At 44.1% G+C, this 19,385-nt stretch overlaps 1 protein-coding gene across 7 annotated transcripts in view; it reads left to right on the top strand.

Annotated features, from left to right (window-relative positions):
• The window catches only part of RBM33 (RNA binding motif protein 33), a 112,354-nt gene that overhangs the window by 81,023 nt on the left and 11,946 nt on the right, over positions 1-19,385 (top strand). For 2 of the 7 annotated variants that reach the window (XM_060156285.1, XM_060156280.1), the window contains 2 exons: positions 2,640-3,278; positions 17,280-17,486. In XM_060156285.1, coding sequence (XP_060012268.1) covers positions 2,640-3,278; positions 17,280-17,486 — 846 coding nt within the window. Of the gene's footprint in view, positions 1-2,639; positions 3,279-17,276; positions 17,487-19,385 lie in introns of all 7 variants that reach the window. The other 5 variants (XM_060156282.1, XM_060156279.1, XM_060156281.1 and 2 more) reach the window with 4 other exon arrangements.

The following is a 19,385-nucleotide window of genomic DNA, read 5'->3' as shown; positions in this document are numbered from 1 at the left end:
AACTTTTACGTTTTTAAAAAAAATTTCTTTACGTCAGTAAAATTTATGCCTGAGACAAACCCCTTGAGGCCCTTGGTCTCCTGTAAAAGAAGTGAATGCGCTTGTCTAATGCTTCCCTGAAGTCAGGATTCCATTGCGGGCTGTTCCCTGGAATTATAGATACAAAAGTTGGGCGGTATCTGCATAATGTAGGTTCTGATGAAGCATAGGCATCTAGTGTAGCACAGGTTAGAACACGCCCTTGGAATGGTCCGCTGTCGCTAGCAGTGCGGCTCTGAGCCAGTTCCTTCACTTATTCCAAGCCTCAGTTTCCTTAACTATTGGGTGTATGTGCCTGAGACGTGGCAAGAGACCAGTACGTGGAAGTTACGTTAATAATAATATATATAATGTAATAAGTAAGTATATCTATTAACTTCATAAAATAATGGCACAAATTTCCTTAGATGAGAATATAAGCCCTTAATCATAATAAAAACAAGCGTTAACTGTTTTTTGCCTTTCAATGAATTAAAGTGCGGGGGTGTGTGTGTCAGATTTTCTTCTAATAAATTATTATAGCAGCTGTAATGTAATGTTTCCAAGTCAGAAATGTAAGTATAAAGTGAAAATACTGAGTTAACGTTTAATAAGATCTTATTAGAAGAAGGGTGACATTTCGGTTTTATAATCAATATATGAAAAAATCATGTAGATTTACAGACGGGATTGGGATAGTTTATAAAAAGAAATCATTGCTAAAAATTTTATCCTGCTTTTAGTTTATATAGCTAGCTCCTGACTCATGTGTGTAAATGGATTTGGCTCAAAAATGAAGTCACATATACTTTTGTAGTAACAGTGGCTAAATAAAAAGAGAAAAGTGACTTTTTAGGCATACCACTAGCCACGTTTGTCCCTTTCATAATAGTTGAGTTAATAAGCAGGCTTCTGAAGAAGTCTTCTGTAGGATAAAATGGATGCTTTGTGCGTGAAGTGGAACTTGCAGGTGGCCATAGTGTAAGTGGTGCGTGTCTTAATTTGTTTGCTTTTAATTTTCTGTGCGCATAGAATGAGACCAGGAGTAAAGTGTTTTTTATTTTTAAAATCTTCTGTTTGTTTTGCTTAGGTAAGTGTGGTTTATCTTCTTATATGCACCCAGTTGGTAATGATATAATGAAGGACAAATCTATTTAGAAGTATTTCTACCTATATTCTTGAACATACCTTAACTCTTTTTTGATTACATGGGGAAAAATCCTAGTGAATGTTAATTATTCTTGCATTTGAAACAGTGGGTCCTCTGGACCTGTTATTATTTCCCCAGAATGCCCTGGCCCCTGTACTTTTTGAACTTCTGTTTTTCTGTCTTCCCCTTAATGTCGCTTCTAGCTCTGTGTAGCCCTCAGCCAACTTAAGATTTTCTGTTTCAGGTCTGTCCTAGACTTTGAAATTAGGTGACTGAGTTGATCAGGATTGCTGCTAAAATGACAAGCAAACCCCAGTGAGGGCGCTTGGCTCTGTGTCTTGTAGGTCAAGTGCACGGGCTCTGGGGGCACCAGCCAACTCTTCAGCTACATTGTGGTCTTATAATTCCTAACTTCTAAGGTTTATTTGCTAACAGCTGAATTCTAGATAGAATAAATCCTATTATATTCTTTTGCAAAGGATCTGTGAGTGATGATATCTATGATTTTTTTTTTAAGAAAATTATTACAATTTTAAACAAATGCTAAACTTAATAAACTTTCCTCTTTGGATGCTTTTTTTTTTTTTTTTTTTTTTTTGCGGTACGCGGGCCTCTCACTATTGCGGCCTCTCGCATTGCGGAGCACAGGCTCCGGATGTGCAGGCTCAGCGGCCATGGCTCACAGGCCCAGCCACTCCGCGGCATGTGGGATCTTCCCGGATCGGGGCACGAACCCGTGTCCCCTGCATCGGCAGGCAGACTCTCAACCACTGCGCCACCAGGGAAGCCCCTGGATGCTTTTTTTAAGAAAATTATTGGACTTTTACAAAGATTCTTCTGATAGACTTTCAGAATGGTTTGGGACTGGCATATTAAAGGCATTCCTTATATACCATTAATATTCCAATACTGCAATTGGCAGCATTTTGATTCTGAGGAGAGTGCATGAGTTCAAGGTCAGAGAGATTGATTTGTGCTGTTCATTATAAGCAATTATTCTGTGACAAATGAGTTTGAGATCAGGCTGAAAATTCTGTACGAAAAATCAATAGTTCTAATCAGACCCTTTCAGGTCATTTACACCCCACCTTTTGTTGGTTCGTCAGAGGAGAGCCAGATAAAACCTGTGTGACAGCGAGGCCTCCCTACTGTTGCAGTTTCCATTTCAAACATATTTTGATATCTTAAATGAATAGTTTAATTGGTTTCAAAGTTGTAAATGAGTGGAAATTTACATTATTTCATTTTTAATATTCTGATAAGATTTTCCAAATTAGCTTTAGCTGTGTAATTTTTTTTTTCCCTCCCCAGGGGAAGGAGTTACACTTAAAGTCTATAAGCAGATTTTGAATGGCTTCTTTCAATCCTGAATTAAAGGGTTTTTAGAAAGTGCCTTTTCTTAAGTTTGCTGAAACAGACTGGAACTGTCACCTAGCCTTGTACTCTAAACCATGCGTGTTTTCTGCTTCAGTTTCCCGATGAAGATGAAGAAACGAGGTTATACCGCTTAAAGATAGAAGAACAGAAGCGCCTCCGAGAAGAAATCCTGAAGCAGAAGGAGCTGCGGCGGCAGCAGCAGGCCGGCGCGAGGAAGAAGGAGCTGCTCGAGAGGCTGGCGCAGCAGCAGCAGCAGCTCTGCCCCCCACCGGCCCTGGCTGGGCAGGAAGAGCAGCTGTCGGCACCGTCGCCCACCAATGGTAACCCACTGTTACCCTTCCCGGGGGCACAGGTCAGACCGCATGTGAAAAACAGACTTCTCGTGAAAAACCAAGATGCCACTGTTTCAAATGTTCCACCCAAAACATCCAATTTTGTGCCATCTGGTGCTAACACGCAGTATCAAGGACAGCAGATGAAACCACTGAAACATTTGAGACAGGCCAGAACCATACCTCAGTGTCCAGCTCAGCACAAAGTCCTGCAGGTAAAGCCTGCAGACGGGGAGGGACCGCCACCCCCTTCGCAGACTGCTCGAGCCGCGTCCCTCCAGGGCCGGCCCCCGGAGGCCAAGCCTGGCGCGAAAAGGACTGTCATGCACCGGGCCAACAGCGGTGGCGGAGACGGGCCGCACGTCAGCTCCAAGGTCAGGGTGATTAAGTTGTCAGGCGGGGTAAGTTGACGAGGTCACCAGTGCCTCTTGGAATCTATGTTTCACTTAGTATGTCCTAACTCCCAGAGAGGATTTTTGAAGGAAGGGAAGTAAAGTTGCCTGTCTTAGAATCATGTGGACCAGCCTCTCCCCACTTGAAGCTGGTGTAAGAATTGTCGTTTAAATCCTGCTTCCAATTGGGACCCATGTTTCAGTTGTCTCTTGAGTCTTAGTGAAAACCCAGTGTGACAGTTCCTAAATTAGACGTTTCTCAGTTTTAGCTTCTTTTTATAGATAATTTATGCTAGCATCATCAAGTTCGTTTTAAAAATAAAATTTCCTTTACCACAGAACACATAATTTGTTGTGTGTAGCTTTAGATTCAGGGAGCATCTATGGCAGCGGGGGGCGGGGGGGCAGTGTGTGTGTTGCTTTTAAGCAGCGTTGTTTCAAAGACTGTTTCCCGTCTTCCAGGTGATGCTAATTGCCCACCATCCCGCCCCCATTTGAGGGAAAAAGGGATTGACAGTATTCTACAGTGAAATCATGTGTGATCCTACCATGTGCTTTCAGAAGTGGGGCACCCCTCATTTCTTTCTTCACCTCATAACAGTGCCCATTTTAGAGCATTTTCAGTAAAGCACAGTAATTGCAGTTTGGATAAATTCAGTACTTAAACTAAACAGAGTTGCTGCAGATAGATTCCCATTGCAGGAGATTCTCCCGTCAGCGTCTGTAGAATACTTGCTTCCTTGATTCTGCCGTATAGTCTTTATTTATTAGAGAAGGTAGCACTCATCTCTTGCTTTAATTATAATTAATTCTGCAACAGACTCTCTTTGGTCCGAGTAACTGTCGTGCTCTCTGTCGCAGCTCCCCATTGTGTGCAATTTGTGTTACAAACTGGGGAAGAAAGGGGGAGAACCGTAAGACACAGGCTCTTAGAGCAAACCAGCTACAGATGATTACTTTTAAAACCACAAAATATTTACAGGAAAAAAAGAAAGGGACTTCTAATCCTCAGTTCACCCAGGGACAGCAGCACCACTAGGAACGGGCGGGAGCTGTTTGCTGTGCTGGATTAAGGGCGGCTCCTTGTTGCTGCTTAATTAGTCGAGTTTTAATTGCTTTTGTTTCTAGGTTTGTAGACTAAGGTGTGAAGTTTTTCACACGCCATAAGAAAATTTGTGATAGAGCAAATCTGTTGTTTCTCACCTCGGTTCATGGTGATTCAAAATGTTGATAAGTAGATGGCCTGTATTATATCAGATTGCTTAAATATTGTATGAATTTATTATCTTTAGGTGAAGACCCAAGTGTTCATCAGTTTCCGGTGTCTGTGTGGCCTTTTGCTTTTGACCATATTTTAATCATACTTTGTCGGTGTCTCATTTTTTTACTTGAGTTAGAAACTTCTGAGGATGGGCCATGGGGCGATGGTTTGGGAATAGGCCTTTTCCCTGGGCAGCCACAGTGGTGCGGTGCGGGCCTGGGCACTCTGGGCTCCGGCAGACTAGGAGGTGCGGGGCACAGCTCTGCTGTCCACAGGCAGCCTTCAACTAACGAATTTATCTACTTCAGCAGAATTTATCTACCTCAATTTTTGCTTTTTTCTCCTGTGGAAAAAATATAGTTTTTATATCAGACCATATTCCAAAATCATGCTGTATAATTTTACAATACACAGGAAAACAACAGAGGAATTTTACATGAAAATAGCTGTCTGCCAAACTTTGAAATGGTTTTTTAGCTCCCTTTTTAATTCTTAAGTATTAAGTTAATTAACCACCATGTTCTGTATATTAGGATTTATTCCAAAAATTCCTCCAATAGCATGTTGGCAACTTTCACCTTATCAGAGGATAAATGTCTCTCGTTTGTTTGTATCTCTCTGAACCAGAACAAACAGTGTTTCCCTAAAGGCCTGGGTTTTTTGGTGTGTTTTTTTGGTGGGTAGGAACTATTTGTAACATACCCATTGTGCAAAAAGGAGACAGTTCTTGTAAGTGCTAAGTATGCTCTCATTTTTCCTTTTATTTCTGTCCCTGCTGGTCCTTCTCTCCTTTCATGCACCATGGCATTAATGCCCAGGGCTGTGCTATGTTGTGTGCTTGGAGCTGAACCAGCCACCCTGGTGAGGGTCTGACAGGGGCTTAGCATATGGGAGGATTGACTTGTATATCATACCTGTGCAGAATATTATTTATGCATTTCAGGTTTATAGTTACTTGTTTAATAGAAGCATTTCATTGTCAGTTCACATTCTTGTATTTTGCTATGAGCCCAGGACTTCTTCACATTCTGTTAGTGCAGAAATACAATAGACATCCTATTTATAAGGCTTTCTAGAGAGATTTACTTTTCAGAGAGTCAGTTTGACTTCTTTGACTTTTTTCTAACCTAAACTGGCATCGAATGTATTAACTAAACTATTACTTTGCATTCAGTGGTCTCCTCGTTCTAGTAGTTGCTCTTCAGACAGGACACAGGACTATCGCAGTACATAGTGCTGTTCTAGAAATTGTGCTCTGGCGGTGATCACAGTCAAAATACGTATCTACAGGATTGTTAGGGAAGCGGAATTTTCTCGGCAGTCTTATTCTGATGTACAAATTGAAAATATATTACAGCTTAAATTAGTTTTCTTTAGGTGAACTTTTACCTGTGAGGCAGTTGTGAATCAATAATGTCTTCTCTTTTGTCATTTCCATATTTCATTGTCTGTAATTCAATAATTTATCTTTGGATTTTATTAAATTGGGTTTTTTGAAAGGTGAAAGAGCCTGCGTCTTCAGACTATAGGTTTTTCAGTCTGCCCTTTCAGTAATTATACTATCTTCAAAGTGATTTTAATTCATACTGATCATCGAAGGAGAATTTCTGGTCTTTTTATATTGTTCTTCTTTGTTAGAGCTAATGCATTACGGACATGGGAAGCATTTTCAAAAGGACGTAATGAAAAGTATTTCTTGGTGTCGGTTCTCACACAGTCCCTGACCAGGTCTGGGTTTGTAGCTCGCAGAGTCGTACCTGACTTCCTTTGGGAGCTGTCTTGGCCTCATGCGTTCTTTGTTGGCCAATCCGAAGCTCCTGTGTGGGGGGCGTGGAGGTTGAGGCCCTCAGTCACCAGGAGGGTGTGATGAGGTGAAAACAACGTGGCTGTGTTTGAGGAAGACCCGTGGCTGGATGCTTGTCTACTATTTATTGTCTTGGGGGCCCTTCTAACACGTAGAAGTTACTTTATAAATGTCCATTTTCTTTTTGGAATGCTCCTAAGGCCCCTTCTAGAAATACATTCCCTGATTTTATGCCACATAATAGGTAGTAGCTACTGTTTATCAGGTGTTTAGCATGTATTCACAGCGTTATGAGTTAGATCTATTATTGCCATTTCATAGGTAAGTAAATTGAGTCTCAGATAGTAGCCCAGGGCCACTCAACTACTGACTGGTAGAGTGACGCTTCTAAATCCTGTGCTTTTTACCATTATTTATAATAGCTATTTTTACTGCTCCTTTTCCTCCTGGGTTTCTTAGTTCTAGATTAGGGAGAGTAGTCTACTCTTTCCAGTGAGTTTTTAGGGGCAGCTTCTAGGATGAGGGGTGATCAGGTTTCATTTTGCTTGCCAACCCCAGTTGGTACTGACTGGCTGCAGAGTATGTGGAGAGGGTTTAGAGGTGGGCCACAGAGCCCTGACTGGGAGTCTGGACTGGGGAGTGGCTGGGGTTGCATCACGCCTGTGCTGGAACCTGTGTGGAGTAGCCTGGTATGGTGAATTAAAGCGAGGGACGGTGTCCTGGCTGAGTGTAGCTATGACTATAGCTGTGTGCTAGAAATGTGTCTTTGAACATTTCTATGTAGATCAAAATAGATCCGATTTTATATTTAAAATTGAAATCATTAAGGGAATTTGAAATTTAAAGAGACTTTTTGTTATGAGGCTGATCAATCTCTTTGTGAATTTTAGTTTTTTCCCATTTATATTGTCTGGATTTGTTGGGTGAGATTTAAAAAGGAACAAATTAATGCTACTTGTAAAGAGTGTTAAATGTTGGCAAATATTGCTTCTAAAATTTCATGTGCCTCCCTGAACAATATTTATATAAGTAATCTACTTAAAGAATTGTAGTTGATGGAATGGTTCTCTTTTTATTATTTAAAACATAGGAATAGTCTCCATTTGCTCATTTCTCAGAAAGCTACTTTTAAGTATTTAATTTTCAGAAACCAAAAGAGCAATCTTGTTAAATCATAATTTCTGAAATTCCTGGGTGATCCAGTGGTTAGGACTCCATGCTTTCACTGACGAGGGCCTGGGTTCAGTCCCTGGTTGGGGAACAAAGATCCCACAAGCTGTGCAGCGTGCCGTGCCCCCCTGCCCCCAATCATAATTTCTCTCATAACCAATACATAACCCAGAAAACCTCTTCAGGTTAATAACAGAGCATATATAAAAATGTAAAATGTTTACTTAGTGTAAACTTACTATAATCATCCTCAGCCATGTTCTGTGATTAAACACCAGAAAAAAGAATTAGGACGAGCAAGTGCCATGCGGAATTTGTTTATTCAGGAGTTTCATTAGGCCTGCAGCTCTGTCTTCCAGGTTAGGGGAAATGGGGAATCTTTGAGATGTTTGCATCGGGTTACCTGGCCCAGATGAACCTGTGTCCTCCTCAGAATGAGGCTAAGCTTCTCCCAGGGTGGCTGTGAGGGTTAGCTGTCGTGACATGGGTGAGATGAGTGGCACAGTGCTTGGGCACATGGCATTGGCTCAGTAGATGTTACTACCCTTTCCTCTTAGTTAAAGGAAGAAAAAGTGTGTTCTTACAGTGTTCTTTAAGAAAGTGAAAGCGAATTCTGAATTCAGCTGCTTTATTCTAATTGAGGTCATGAAAATTTTAAGAATTTGGCAGCAAATTAAGTAAAGAGCCCTTTGTTCTGCTGGCCACACAGAGAAATGGGAGAAGCACAGAATGCCTCAGCAGGAAAGCCAGCTGTCCAGTCATGATATTCTTGAATTTTACTTTTAAAAGGCTGTCAAAATGCTTCACGTAAAAGGTCCCAATTTGTTTGTGTGAGCTTGCTTTTGGGGGTTGGTGTGCATTTGTAGATTTCTTCTCTTCCTCAAAAGTTATTCTCAGATTTTCTCTAGCGCGATGGTGTGTGCATACCTGATCTTTTTTTGTGGAGTGGAGGACGTTTAATTTTTTTTTTTTTTTTTTTGCGGTACGTGGGCCTCTCACTGTTGTGGCCTCTCCCGTTGCGGAGCACAAGCTCCGGACGCGCAGGCTCAGCGGCCATGGCTCACGGGCCCAGCCGCTCCGCCGCACGTGGGATCTTCCCGGACCAGGGCACGAACCCGTGTCCCCTGCATCGGCAGGCAGAGTCTCAACCACTGCGCCACCAGGGAAGCCCGAGGACGTTTAATTTTGATATACGTAATCTCAAGAGAAGTTGCAAAAATAGTATAAGGAGTTTCTTACACTGTGTATCAGATTTACTAGAAACAGAAGTGCTGGTCTTGGAGTCATCTGTCAGTCTTCGGGGACTCTAGTCTGAGAAGGAGTCGCAGGTGGGGGTACAAGTGGTCACCCTCGCGGCCTCCCGTTCTCCGGACGTGCCCTGTTTTTCCGTGGTCTGGCCGCCTTGCTCTTGTAGTTTTGTCTCCCCGCTCCGTCCACACTCACGCTGCGCCCTTTCTCGGCGCCTGCACGCCCCCGCCGCGCCCTGCCCTTCTCTGCCCACTGCTGGAGCTGTCTCCTAGTCACTGCTCCTGACTGAGGCTGGGTTTCCACTTCAGTTCATTTTTTGTCTCAAATACATTATAAATATTTAAGAAACATTTGTTGAAATAATAGAGAAAATAAGTAGCTTCTCCCTTTAAAAATACAGGTATTGTTTACAGTTTCTTTATGGAAATATCCAAGGAGGAGGAGTTAACACAGTGTGGTGTTGTCGTCGTTTCCTTCCCCCCCGCCCCACAGTACTTCTGATTATAAAAGTAACAGCTGTATATTGTAGACATTTAGATGACACTAGTAAGCAGAGTATAACACCAGAAATAGCATTAATCCTTGTTAATTCAGTTTACAAGATGCGATTGTATTGTACATTTGGCTGTTTGATGAGTCTGTGGTGATGACTCGTTCTTGGGGAGACCCACGCCCCAGGCCAAGGCAGAACAAGGCTCACGTTGTGTATGTCATTCTATGACTCGCCAAGCTGCCTGGCCACGGCTGGAGGACTCAGCTGTCCTGACTCATTGGTTTCTGGTGGAAGCTGACTTGATGCCATGGTTTTGGGCAGTACCCAAGAGCTGATGCCATGCTAGAGGACCAGGAGAAAGCAAGTCAGATGAAAGTGAGTTGGAAATGGGTAGTAAAGGACAGAACTGCAGTGGGCTTGTGATAGAGAAACACCTCTGGGAAGCTGAGTGTAAGAGAAGCTTCTTTGACACAGGTAGGGGAGCCAGGAGAGGCCCTGCCCAGATGGACGGGGAGTGGGGGTGGGTGTGAAGGCACCACTGTCCAAGGAGGTGAGAGCCCAGACTCCCACCTTGCTGACCCCTGGTTCCCTCTCGTCCTGCCATCCCTCTCCTCTCTGGTGGGGAGAGTGGCCACGTGGCTGGTTGTAGTTGGGCCTCATTTGTTGCCTGATCATTTCCCTGTTAGAGGAGCTGATGAGCAGTCAGGTGGCCGAAAGGCAAATAAGAGAGGAAGAAAAATGGGGCACGAATCTTGATTAATCGCTTGTTTGATAAGATGTATATTCTAGAATCTTCTTTTGGAGGAGAAGCTACTGTGCATAAGTAATTGTTTTTAAGAGCTTTGAAACACTTTGGTGCAAAGAACTGGTAACTTCTAGAGGTATGACGTTTTCAGCATTCTTAAACATGTGACCTCTAAATTTGGGCAAAATAGACTACTGTCCATTAGAGGACAGGCATCAGTTTTAATGAATTAGAATGTCTACACGTGAATTTATAGGTGTTTTTAGGCATATGGTGTTTCTTTCAGAGCGAAACAGGTGGTTAAATCAGAAATAATTCTCTTGTAATTAGGAATCAGGATTTGCTAACCCACCTTCTCCAGCAGAAAAGGAATCTGCTTTCTCCAGCGTCTTGGGTAACTTCCCTCTCCTCACTTCGAACGGCTACCAAGAATAGGAGCCTCGTCACCTGCGCCGGGAAGTCGCCTAGCGCTCTGAAGTAGGTCCTTCCCAGCTGCCCATCCGGGGCAGGTTGGAAGCGTCTGCTTTCCAGAGTCTGGAGCTTCATTCCTACGGGGCGCTCTTGCTGGAGAAGCCGGAGTTCGTGGGCCCCTGCTGCTGGGTGAACCGCAGTCTCACTTCTAGCAGTCCTTTCCTTTTTTTAGATTGGTAGGTCTGTGCTGTAGAAATTGGAGAATCCTGGGGCATCAGATCCCCTCACAGGCTCAGGGCTTTGGTATATTTCTCCAAAGGCCAATTAATTTTGCTTTTAAAAGATTGCCCAAACCTAACTAGTTTCAGAAAGGTAGAATGTTGAGAGAGAGAGAGAGAGAGAGAGAGAGAGAGAGAGCGCGCGCACTTGAATAACTGTGCCGTGTTATCACCATAAGGCGAAATCCTGGTGCACCTACCGGTTGAATCCTTTTTTTCTCCAGGAAGCCCAAGCAAGCACTTGTGAGATCCCTTTAACCTTAAGGATTTTGTTTCAGTCCAGCCCGTGTAGACCTGTTACTGGAATTTTATAGGAAGCAGTTTAGATTTAAGTTGCTGCTTTTACATGTTCTGCATGCTTGCCGTATGGAGGGATAGCTTATTGCGTAGAATAGATGGACACTGCCCATGTGAAGTGTCCTCACCTCATATCATATTGCAGCAGTTTAATTAGGGAATTGACACAGGAGCCTGGATAAGAATGTTATTAGCCTGTTTATTTTATCTTTTCTCCTTTAAGTAGTAGTCTCAAAGACAGACTAGAGCATGAAATGTATTTGTGTTTAGAAACTTCGTAGAGCATGCATATCATTTATTGTCCAGATTCTGGGCGAGCTTTCTAAAGATCACTGGGCCAGGCCCAGCATTGTTGTAGTTAATAGAAACCTGCTCTGTGAGGTCTGTGGGCTGGCAGATCAGCAGCATTGCCATGACAGTGAAGTAGGCCTTATCGAAAGGAGAATTCATAAGAGGCTGCCCTGGGACCCTAACCACTGTCCTTCTCTGTGTCCCGACAATGTTATCTGTCCTCTCAGTACGGAGTATCAAATGTCTGTCATGAGTACAGAAATTAATTTAATGTCACCTGAAGACATGCAATTAATCTTTTAGAGGTTTTCATAATACCTTTACAGAAAGAGTTGCCAGTTTGGCGGATTTGGATTTTGGGGTTTAGAAGAAGATAAGGAAAATTAATTTTTCATCAGGGTTAATACAAGCTAGCAGGGCCACAAAGGCTGAGAAAAATGGTTGGGGAATTTGTCAAGTGTTGTCACTCTAGAATAATGCTGCTTAACGTCTGATAGGTGTAATCAAGAGTTGAGATTTCTATAGAGGGGGATTAATCAATTTGCTCACTGGTGAATGCGAGCCAGCGATACCACTTCTTCATGATGTTTAAGAATGAAAATAAGATTTGATCTGTCAAATTGCAGGCTACCCTGACAATATCAATGGGCATTTTTATCTATACATTTAAACAATTTGTTATAAATAAACTTGTCATGGTAATGTTGGTGGCTACAAACCTCATTTTTTTTAACGATTAAGCTGGTAAAAAGTGTTCCCTAAGCTTACTTAATTCAGGAAGTGCCTTTTATATTTAAGAAAAACTGCCCTCAAGAGACATTTTTATAGTGTGTTCATTAAAAGATATTTATCTGCGGAAGAAAGCAAGGAAATATTTCCAGGTTGGCCTAAGACAGGTCAAACTCCTCTTCTCTTCATCTGTTTTGGAGGAAGTAAAAGGTATTTAAAATCATGTCTAAACACACTGCTGTGCAAAGAATTTAAAAGGGAACTGTGCCACCCTAGAGAAATGCACTTTCAAAGTGGATTTCCTTTCTTTGAATGGAATGTAATCTGCCATCCACAGATGACTAGTTATTTCCTTACATTAAGATGATAATGTAACTTAATAAGCTTTTAATGAAACTTTCAGGTTTCTGAAAGTCCTGATTTGAATCGACAGTATTTTAAAATTTACATAAGTAATAATTTTGAAATCTCCTTCAGTGCTGTTAACTATATGCACAAGTTGTAGAAGACTTCTAAGTAAATAGGTGGGTTCAGTTTGGCTTGGTTCTCATTCACCTTTTTTCTGTGTCTGTGAGAATGTGAGAGTAGGTGTAAAAAATATGTTTCTGGCCACAGCCTAGAAGTTAGTAGGTTGAATGTTGCCTAGTGTTAACCGGAATAACTCTGGGATTTAAAATTTATCCTAAGAATTAGCTTTTCGTTGTGCTAATTTGAAAGAAAATAATTGTTCTCTCAATTGAAAAAAAAACTGCTTTTCTTACAAAATGAAATAACATTACTTATATTTAAGCCTTGAGTCCTCAGCATGGTTTCCAGAAAAATGTCAGAGCAGAGCATTATAGTAAACCTTCATTTCTTTAAAATGATTTAATTGAATGATGGTTAGTCCCTTTGTTTCTAACCCTGCTAAAAATAGTTATGTTAGTATAAGCTCCTTGCCTACGAGGCTGTGTGGAGTCCATGCTTTGGAACCACTGAGACAGGAAGTCCTAAAAGCACTTACTGTGTGACCAAGGATCTCGGGTTTTTCATTTGGAAAGTGAGAATAATAATATTTACCTTGAGGGAGGATTGAAGGAAAACAGTCTCTGTACAGACCCTAGTGTACTACTTGTCAAGTTGAAGACATTCAGCAAACAACTCCATCCAACTTCCCATGAGTGGAGCATGTTGAATGGTGCCATTCAGCATGGTGATGGAGAGCCTAGAGTGCCCTGGAAATTTCTGTTATAAAGTTTATTACATCATTTGTAGCTGTAGAAGGTGTAAAACATTGTCCTGAATATAAGTAACTCCAGAGCTTACCCAGACCTTCCCGTCACTTGTCAGTAAGCTGACGATAGCAGTTTTTCCCAAAAGTTGGGCCTTTGTTATAATCCCTGCCTGAAGCATCCCTCTTTCTTGTTCATCGTTGACTCACCAAGTGCTTGTCGTCTTCCTGCCCAGGGCTCGGTCCTCTTCTCTGAGCCGAGGATGCGTGGCGACCAGTGCTGCCCGCGGGGCTCCCGTTCTCGTGAGCGTGACAGGACTGTGAGTGGTGATTAACGCTGTGAAGAGGAATAAAGCAGTTACGTGGCCTGGGAAACCTTAGGGTTAGAGATGCTGGGGGCCCCCTCGAGTGAGCAGGTCAGGCTGGCGGCTGCTGAGGCTCCCCGGGCGGGGAGGAGTAGGGGTGCTCACCGTGCCCGTGAGTTTGTGAGATGCAGACGGAGCGGGGAGACCTCCAGGCGGCGAGGTCCAGACCTGGAGGCACTCTGATCACAGATGTCCTTTACTGTGTCTTCTCTCAGGCCATCTCCTAGGAAGTCCTAAATGGAGAGGCTTTTTGTGATAACTCTACCTGTATTTCTGAACTGCAGATGGGAATCAAGCTTACTTTAAAACGTAAACTTGTTTTGAAAGGAAAATAAAAGTTTAGAACTTTGTTTTTCAGGGTGTTCCTCTGACCTAATATTGTCAGACATAAATTAGCACCAGTCTCTTAACTCAGAATAACAGCAAAGAGAATTTTTGTTTGGGGTGTTTATTGACTAAATGTTTCTGTTCTTAATTCCCAGTTTAAAAATCATCAGATCACCACAGCGTTACATATTTATCACCCAAATACATACACACAGTGTATACCTTAAAAATAGGCAAATATCCTACTTTTGGTGCAAGCTCTTCTTTTTAAATAAAACTTCACTATCTAGATCATCTACGTATTTTTTTTTTCTTTTTTTTTTTGGCCGCTCCTCGCGGCTTGTGGGATATTAGTTCCCCAACTGGAGATTGAACCCAGGCCCCCCGGCCGTGGAAGCACAGAGTCCTAACCACTGGTGGCGAGGGAATTCCCTTTTTCTTCTCTTTTTCTTTTTTTGTTTTCTATTTTAAGATCATCTACGTTTTTAGCTCTGGATTGCTAAAGAAAATATCTGCAACGATATTCACCATGTTGTCCACCGTATATATGGACATCATTCCTTTCAGACCACATGTACCAGCTGATTACCGATTTGTACAGCATGACAGTATGTTTTCTGGTGCACCCAGTATCAGTGCTGAACTGAAGGCTGGCCTCTTTGGTATCACAGTGGCATTTAGTAAATACGTATGTACTAATTGACAGTGGCTATAACCTAGTATTCTGATACTGTAATCTCTTTTTTAATAGCACATTCAGAGCTACGTAGTTTTTAGAAGCCTGATCTACCATTGATTGTTTTACTCAGTAAATATCTCATTGCCATCTATATGCATAGGAAATTTTGGCTTGGTAAACAAAAACAGACTCACCCAGGTCTAAGCCACTGGTTTCTCTAAACCATACATAATAGCCAGTTCATTTATCCACATTAGTGAAAAAGGTAGACGGTGGAGAATCAGTCAGTAGACTGTTAGGTAGCTGAGCTGTGTGGAGAATTCAGTGACCCAGTGCCACCTGCATCTATGGCACGGCCTCTGGTGGGACCTGGGGGCTAGTGTGAGGTGTCAGCCCATGTAAAGAGACGTGTTTAAGAACAGTGAGACTTAACATTTGAACAGTGAATTTATGAATCTTATACTAACATAATTTGAATATGATTTTAAGTAAATTAATAAGTGATGGATTACTGGCTTTTAAAGATAGGAATATGTGGTGTATACCCTTAAAATTTTCAACTTTTTAGTATAGAAAATTTCAAGCATATACAAAACTAGAGAGTGTTCACATAGCTTTTCAAGATATGAACTTTGAAAAATTGTGTGCTGAGAATAGGCCATCATCCCTGCCTGGCTGGGGTACCTGCTCACACCTTTTGGATGAAAGATGTAATGGAGAAGTTTCAAGAAGCACAAGAAGCAGTCTGACTTCATGTGGATCCTGGTCCTGCAGAACGGCCTGCCTTTCCATAGTGCGTCCGTTTTCATTTGGGGAACAGTCTCCCATCAGGTTGGAATAACGCCCAGCAGGATCACATTTCAGACAATTATAGCCGACATTATAGAGTCACAGAGTCACAGAACATTATGGGGGCAACCACCTGGTTCAGCCATCCTCAGCCCTGGCTGGAAAACATCACTGGAAGAGCGTTTAAAATATGCTCATGTCTGGGGCTTCCCTGGTGGCGCAGTGGTTGGGAGTCTGCCTGCCGATGCAGGGGACACGGGTTCGTGCCCCGGTCCAGGAAGATCCCACATGCCGCGGAGCGGCTGGGCCCGTGAGCCATGGCCGCTGAGCCTGTGCGTCCGGAGCCTGTGCTCTGCAACGGGAGAGGCCACAACAGTGAGGGGCCCACGTACTGCAAAAAAAAAAACCCCAAAAAACAACAAAAAAATGCTCATGTCTGGGTTCCAGCTCCAGAGGGTCTAATTGGATGGTTCTGGGTCAAAGTCCAGGAACACTAACACACGAGAGCTCCCTAGGTGACTAACGTGCAGGTCGAATACCCGTGACTAGTCTCACACTAAGCATGAGGTGAGCTGTCGATTTTTGGTAGATTTCCTTTGTCAGGTTGATTTGTCCCTTCTGTTCCTAGTTCACTGAAAATTTTTATTATGAGTGCTTTTCCTGTATCAGTGCAGGTGGTCATGTGGTCTTTTCCTCTACTGTTGTGGTCTGATAACTGATTTTTGAGTTAAACCAACCTTGCATTCCTGGGGTAAATCTTACTTGGTTATGATTCTTTTTCTGCGTTGCTGAATTTAGTTTGCTAGTGTTTTGGTGAGAATCTTTTTCATGTATATGTATGAGGGATATTCTTTTGTGGCTTTTGTTTCTTTTGATGTCTTTGTCTGACTTTTGTAAAAGGGTAATACAAGTCTGAGAGAATGAGTGGGGAAGTTGTCCCTCTGCTTTTGTTTTCTGAACCAGATTGGGAGTCTGTCTTTCTTAAACAGTTGATAGAATTCACCAGAGGATCCGTTTGGGCCTGGGCTTTTCATTTCTTCACGTGGTCTCCTGGGAGGCAGCCCTGTCGCTGCCCAGCTTAGTGCTCAGCCAGCGCTCAGGGATCGGTGGTGCTCGGCACCCCGCCCTGCCCTTGGCCGGCGAGCTGTGAGTGCGTTGCCCCCTCAGACCCCTCCTCAGCTCTTCTTCCTGCTGTCCCCCTGCAGTTCCCTGTCCGCCATGTGGGGAGGACTTGTCTGGGCCTCCAGTAACTCTTTCATTTCTAGAATTTCCTCATTCAGTTTCTCAGACTCCTGGCTGGTCTGCTCTTGTTCCAAACAGGACTGAGGCCGGAGGCCAGCCTACGTGTGGGTACTTGTGACTCAGAGGAGGAGGGGCGACCAGGGTGCTGCTCAGCCTGCGGGCGCTCTGGGGAGCCCAAGTGTTCAGGGTTGTATCTGCAAGGAGGAAGGCACTGGGGCGTGCCTGGGATTCACAACCAGCGCCGGGGGACAGCGGGGCGAGTCAGGATGATGACCCGCTTTCATTAGGTTTGAGTGGGAGTTAAAAGTTTAAAACCACTGCCTATACAAACTGTCAGATTTTCACAAGAATGCTCATGAAAATGGAAAAGGCATGTCGAGTATGAAGTATTTTTAAAGTCAAGCACTATTTCACTAAACTCAACAGCACTTACTTTAGTAATTATAGACCTCTTGAGTGGATACAGTAATTAAAGATCTTAGTTTTAAATTTGAAAAATACTATTAAAACCCAAACCCCCGTCAAATAAGAAATTTCCTTCGTGGCCCTAGTGAATGGCAGGCTTGACGGTTGTGCTTCTCGGTTGAGCACTGATCGAGGTGGACCCCGATGCTGGGGAGGGATGCCTGCTTGTGCGGAGACTGACCAGCGTGCTGCCTTGGTTTCAGCAGGGAGGAGAGAGCGATGGCTTTTTTCACCTGGAGGGCCAGCCTCAGCGGCTCCCTCAGCCCCCAGAAGTGAGACAGCAGCCTGCCCGCAAGGTGACGCTGACCAAGGGGGCGCTTCAGCAGCCCCAGCACCCTCCGGTGGGGGCCCACGTGCACTCAGCCGGCCCTCCAGGCATCAAGAGCATCCAAGGAATTCACCCGGCCAAGAAGGTACTGCCTGTTACTGCCCCTGCCCCAGGAGCGGAGCCCGTGAACCCACTGATGGGAGTGCCTGGCGCAGCAGCAGTGCTCAGATTGTGGATGAACGAACCATAGTTTCCTTCGCCCTGGCTTTGAAAGCTAACGTGTTCACAAAAGCGCTTTCCTCTTGTGACATTTTTAGTGGTACGATACTGGGCAATCACGCTAAACCCAGGCTGCGGGTATTTCGGGCAGATCTGAGCTGTGCTCTGGGGACAGCCCTGCACAGAGCCCAGCCCAGCGCTCCTTCCTCCCCTGCCAGCTGCTCCTCCAGAGACTGCTTCCTCCTCGTCACCCCAGTTCGCAGATGGGAAGCCTTTGGGGGTGAAGTACCTTGCCCGAGAAAGTGCCTCTCCCCCCGGCTCTTCCCTCCTCCCTCCCTCGCTCTGGGGGTCGAGGGTGTGTTTTCCTTCTCCGAGCTCAGTGTGGGAGACGAGGTGTGGGCATCCAGTACCCCTTGTGAATTTAACCTTCCCGAGGAGAGGAGCGTCCCCCTTGTCCCATCATGTCCTGGTGGGGACCCCCCCCCCAGCTTCTGGTGAGGGTGTCTTTGTAGCTTTCCCAAGGGCTCCCTCTCTGCCCGACAGCAAGGTCCCCTCTTGGCGCAGAAGCCAGATGCCCCTTGCCTGATGACCTTAGGGTGGAAGAGGGGCAACCATACTTGCTCTGAGTTTCTTCTAGAAAGCTCTGAACTCTGCCAGTTCATCCTCTCTGCTTGCCTTGCAGGTGATATTAAGGAGTAGTGTTAGCCTGAAGACCGTTACAGCTCTTTGAAGTAATTCAGTTACTCCAGATTTATTTTCTCATAAATACCTTATGATACAGAGACAAACAGAGCAGTGACATTTTTGCTGCAGGTGGCACAGGCACAGACACATTAAGTCGTATCTTCAGATATACTCTTTAAAAATTGCTCCAGTCTAAATTTTCTTTGGTCAGGTGTTGTCCCTGGGTATGCTATGAGAAAGATCGTAGAACACCCCTCCCCCCCATAGTCTGTTGTACACACAGATAAAGCACTCGTGTTTCTTCAGCCTCAGCCTCAGGTTACTCTCCTATAAAAGTGAGGACAGTAATCTTTCCTGGCTTATTTGGGCTCTTGCGAGGGTTTTATGAGAAGATACCTGGAATGTGAGCCAGCACTCGGTAGAGAATGTTGTTATTAATGTTACAGAACACACTGCTGGTTTCCAGGCAGTGAAACTTGCACTTTTTGATGGTGTTTTCCCATGTGACTTCTCTTGAAATACCCTTTTGCACTCTGGGAACTCACTTCACAGGAGTAGTTGTGTCGCCTCCTGTGGAATGTTCCGAAGTGTTGCGTTCTTTTCTCAGTTTCCCTTTATGTGGCACCCATTCATGTACTAAGGTTCCATTCTGATTTCTGTCTGCCTTCCTCTGTGCCCTTCTCTGTGATGGGGCGGGAGGTCGTTTTTGGCTCTTTCTACCCGACTCTCGGGCAGAGTTGGGCAGGACGTCTGGAAAGCGCAGTGAGCCCAGTCACATCCGCGTCTGCGTTTCACTGCTGTCCTGGTCTGGGGGCACTGGCGCTTTATCTACTTTCCGGATTAGAAAGGACGGGAAAGCTCAGCGGTTCCTTCTTGTTTAAAAGATCCCAGAACAGTGGTTTTGAGCCCTGGACGGCTTTAAAAAATGCTAAGGTCTGGGTCCTACCTTAGACCAGTGCTGTTGTAATTTCGGTGGGGGACAGGGGCACTCAGTCGTTGTAGTTTGGGTTTTTGGTTTTGTTTTGAAAGCCCTGCAGAGGAGTGTAGTGTGCAGTGGTGCAGCCGGTGGGAGACTCCTGCTGCAGAATCTGCCCTCCAGGGTACGTAGTGTTGTGGCTTGCAGTGACAGGGAGGCGGCTGT

The sequence above is a fragment of the Lagenorhynchus albirostris genome, chromosome 8 (assembly GCF_949774975.1).
Source record: "Lagenorhynchus albirostris chromosome 8, mLagAlb1.1, whole genome shotgun sequence".
Lineage (NCBI taxonomy): Eukaryota > Metazoa > Chordata > Mammalia > Artiodactyla > Delphinidae > Lagenorhynchus > Lagenorhynchus albirostris.
Note: the sequence above shows the minus strand (reverse complement) of the source record. Positions and strands in the feature narration are given on the sequence as shown.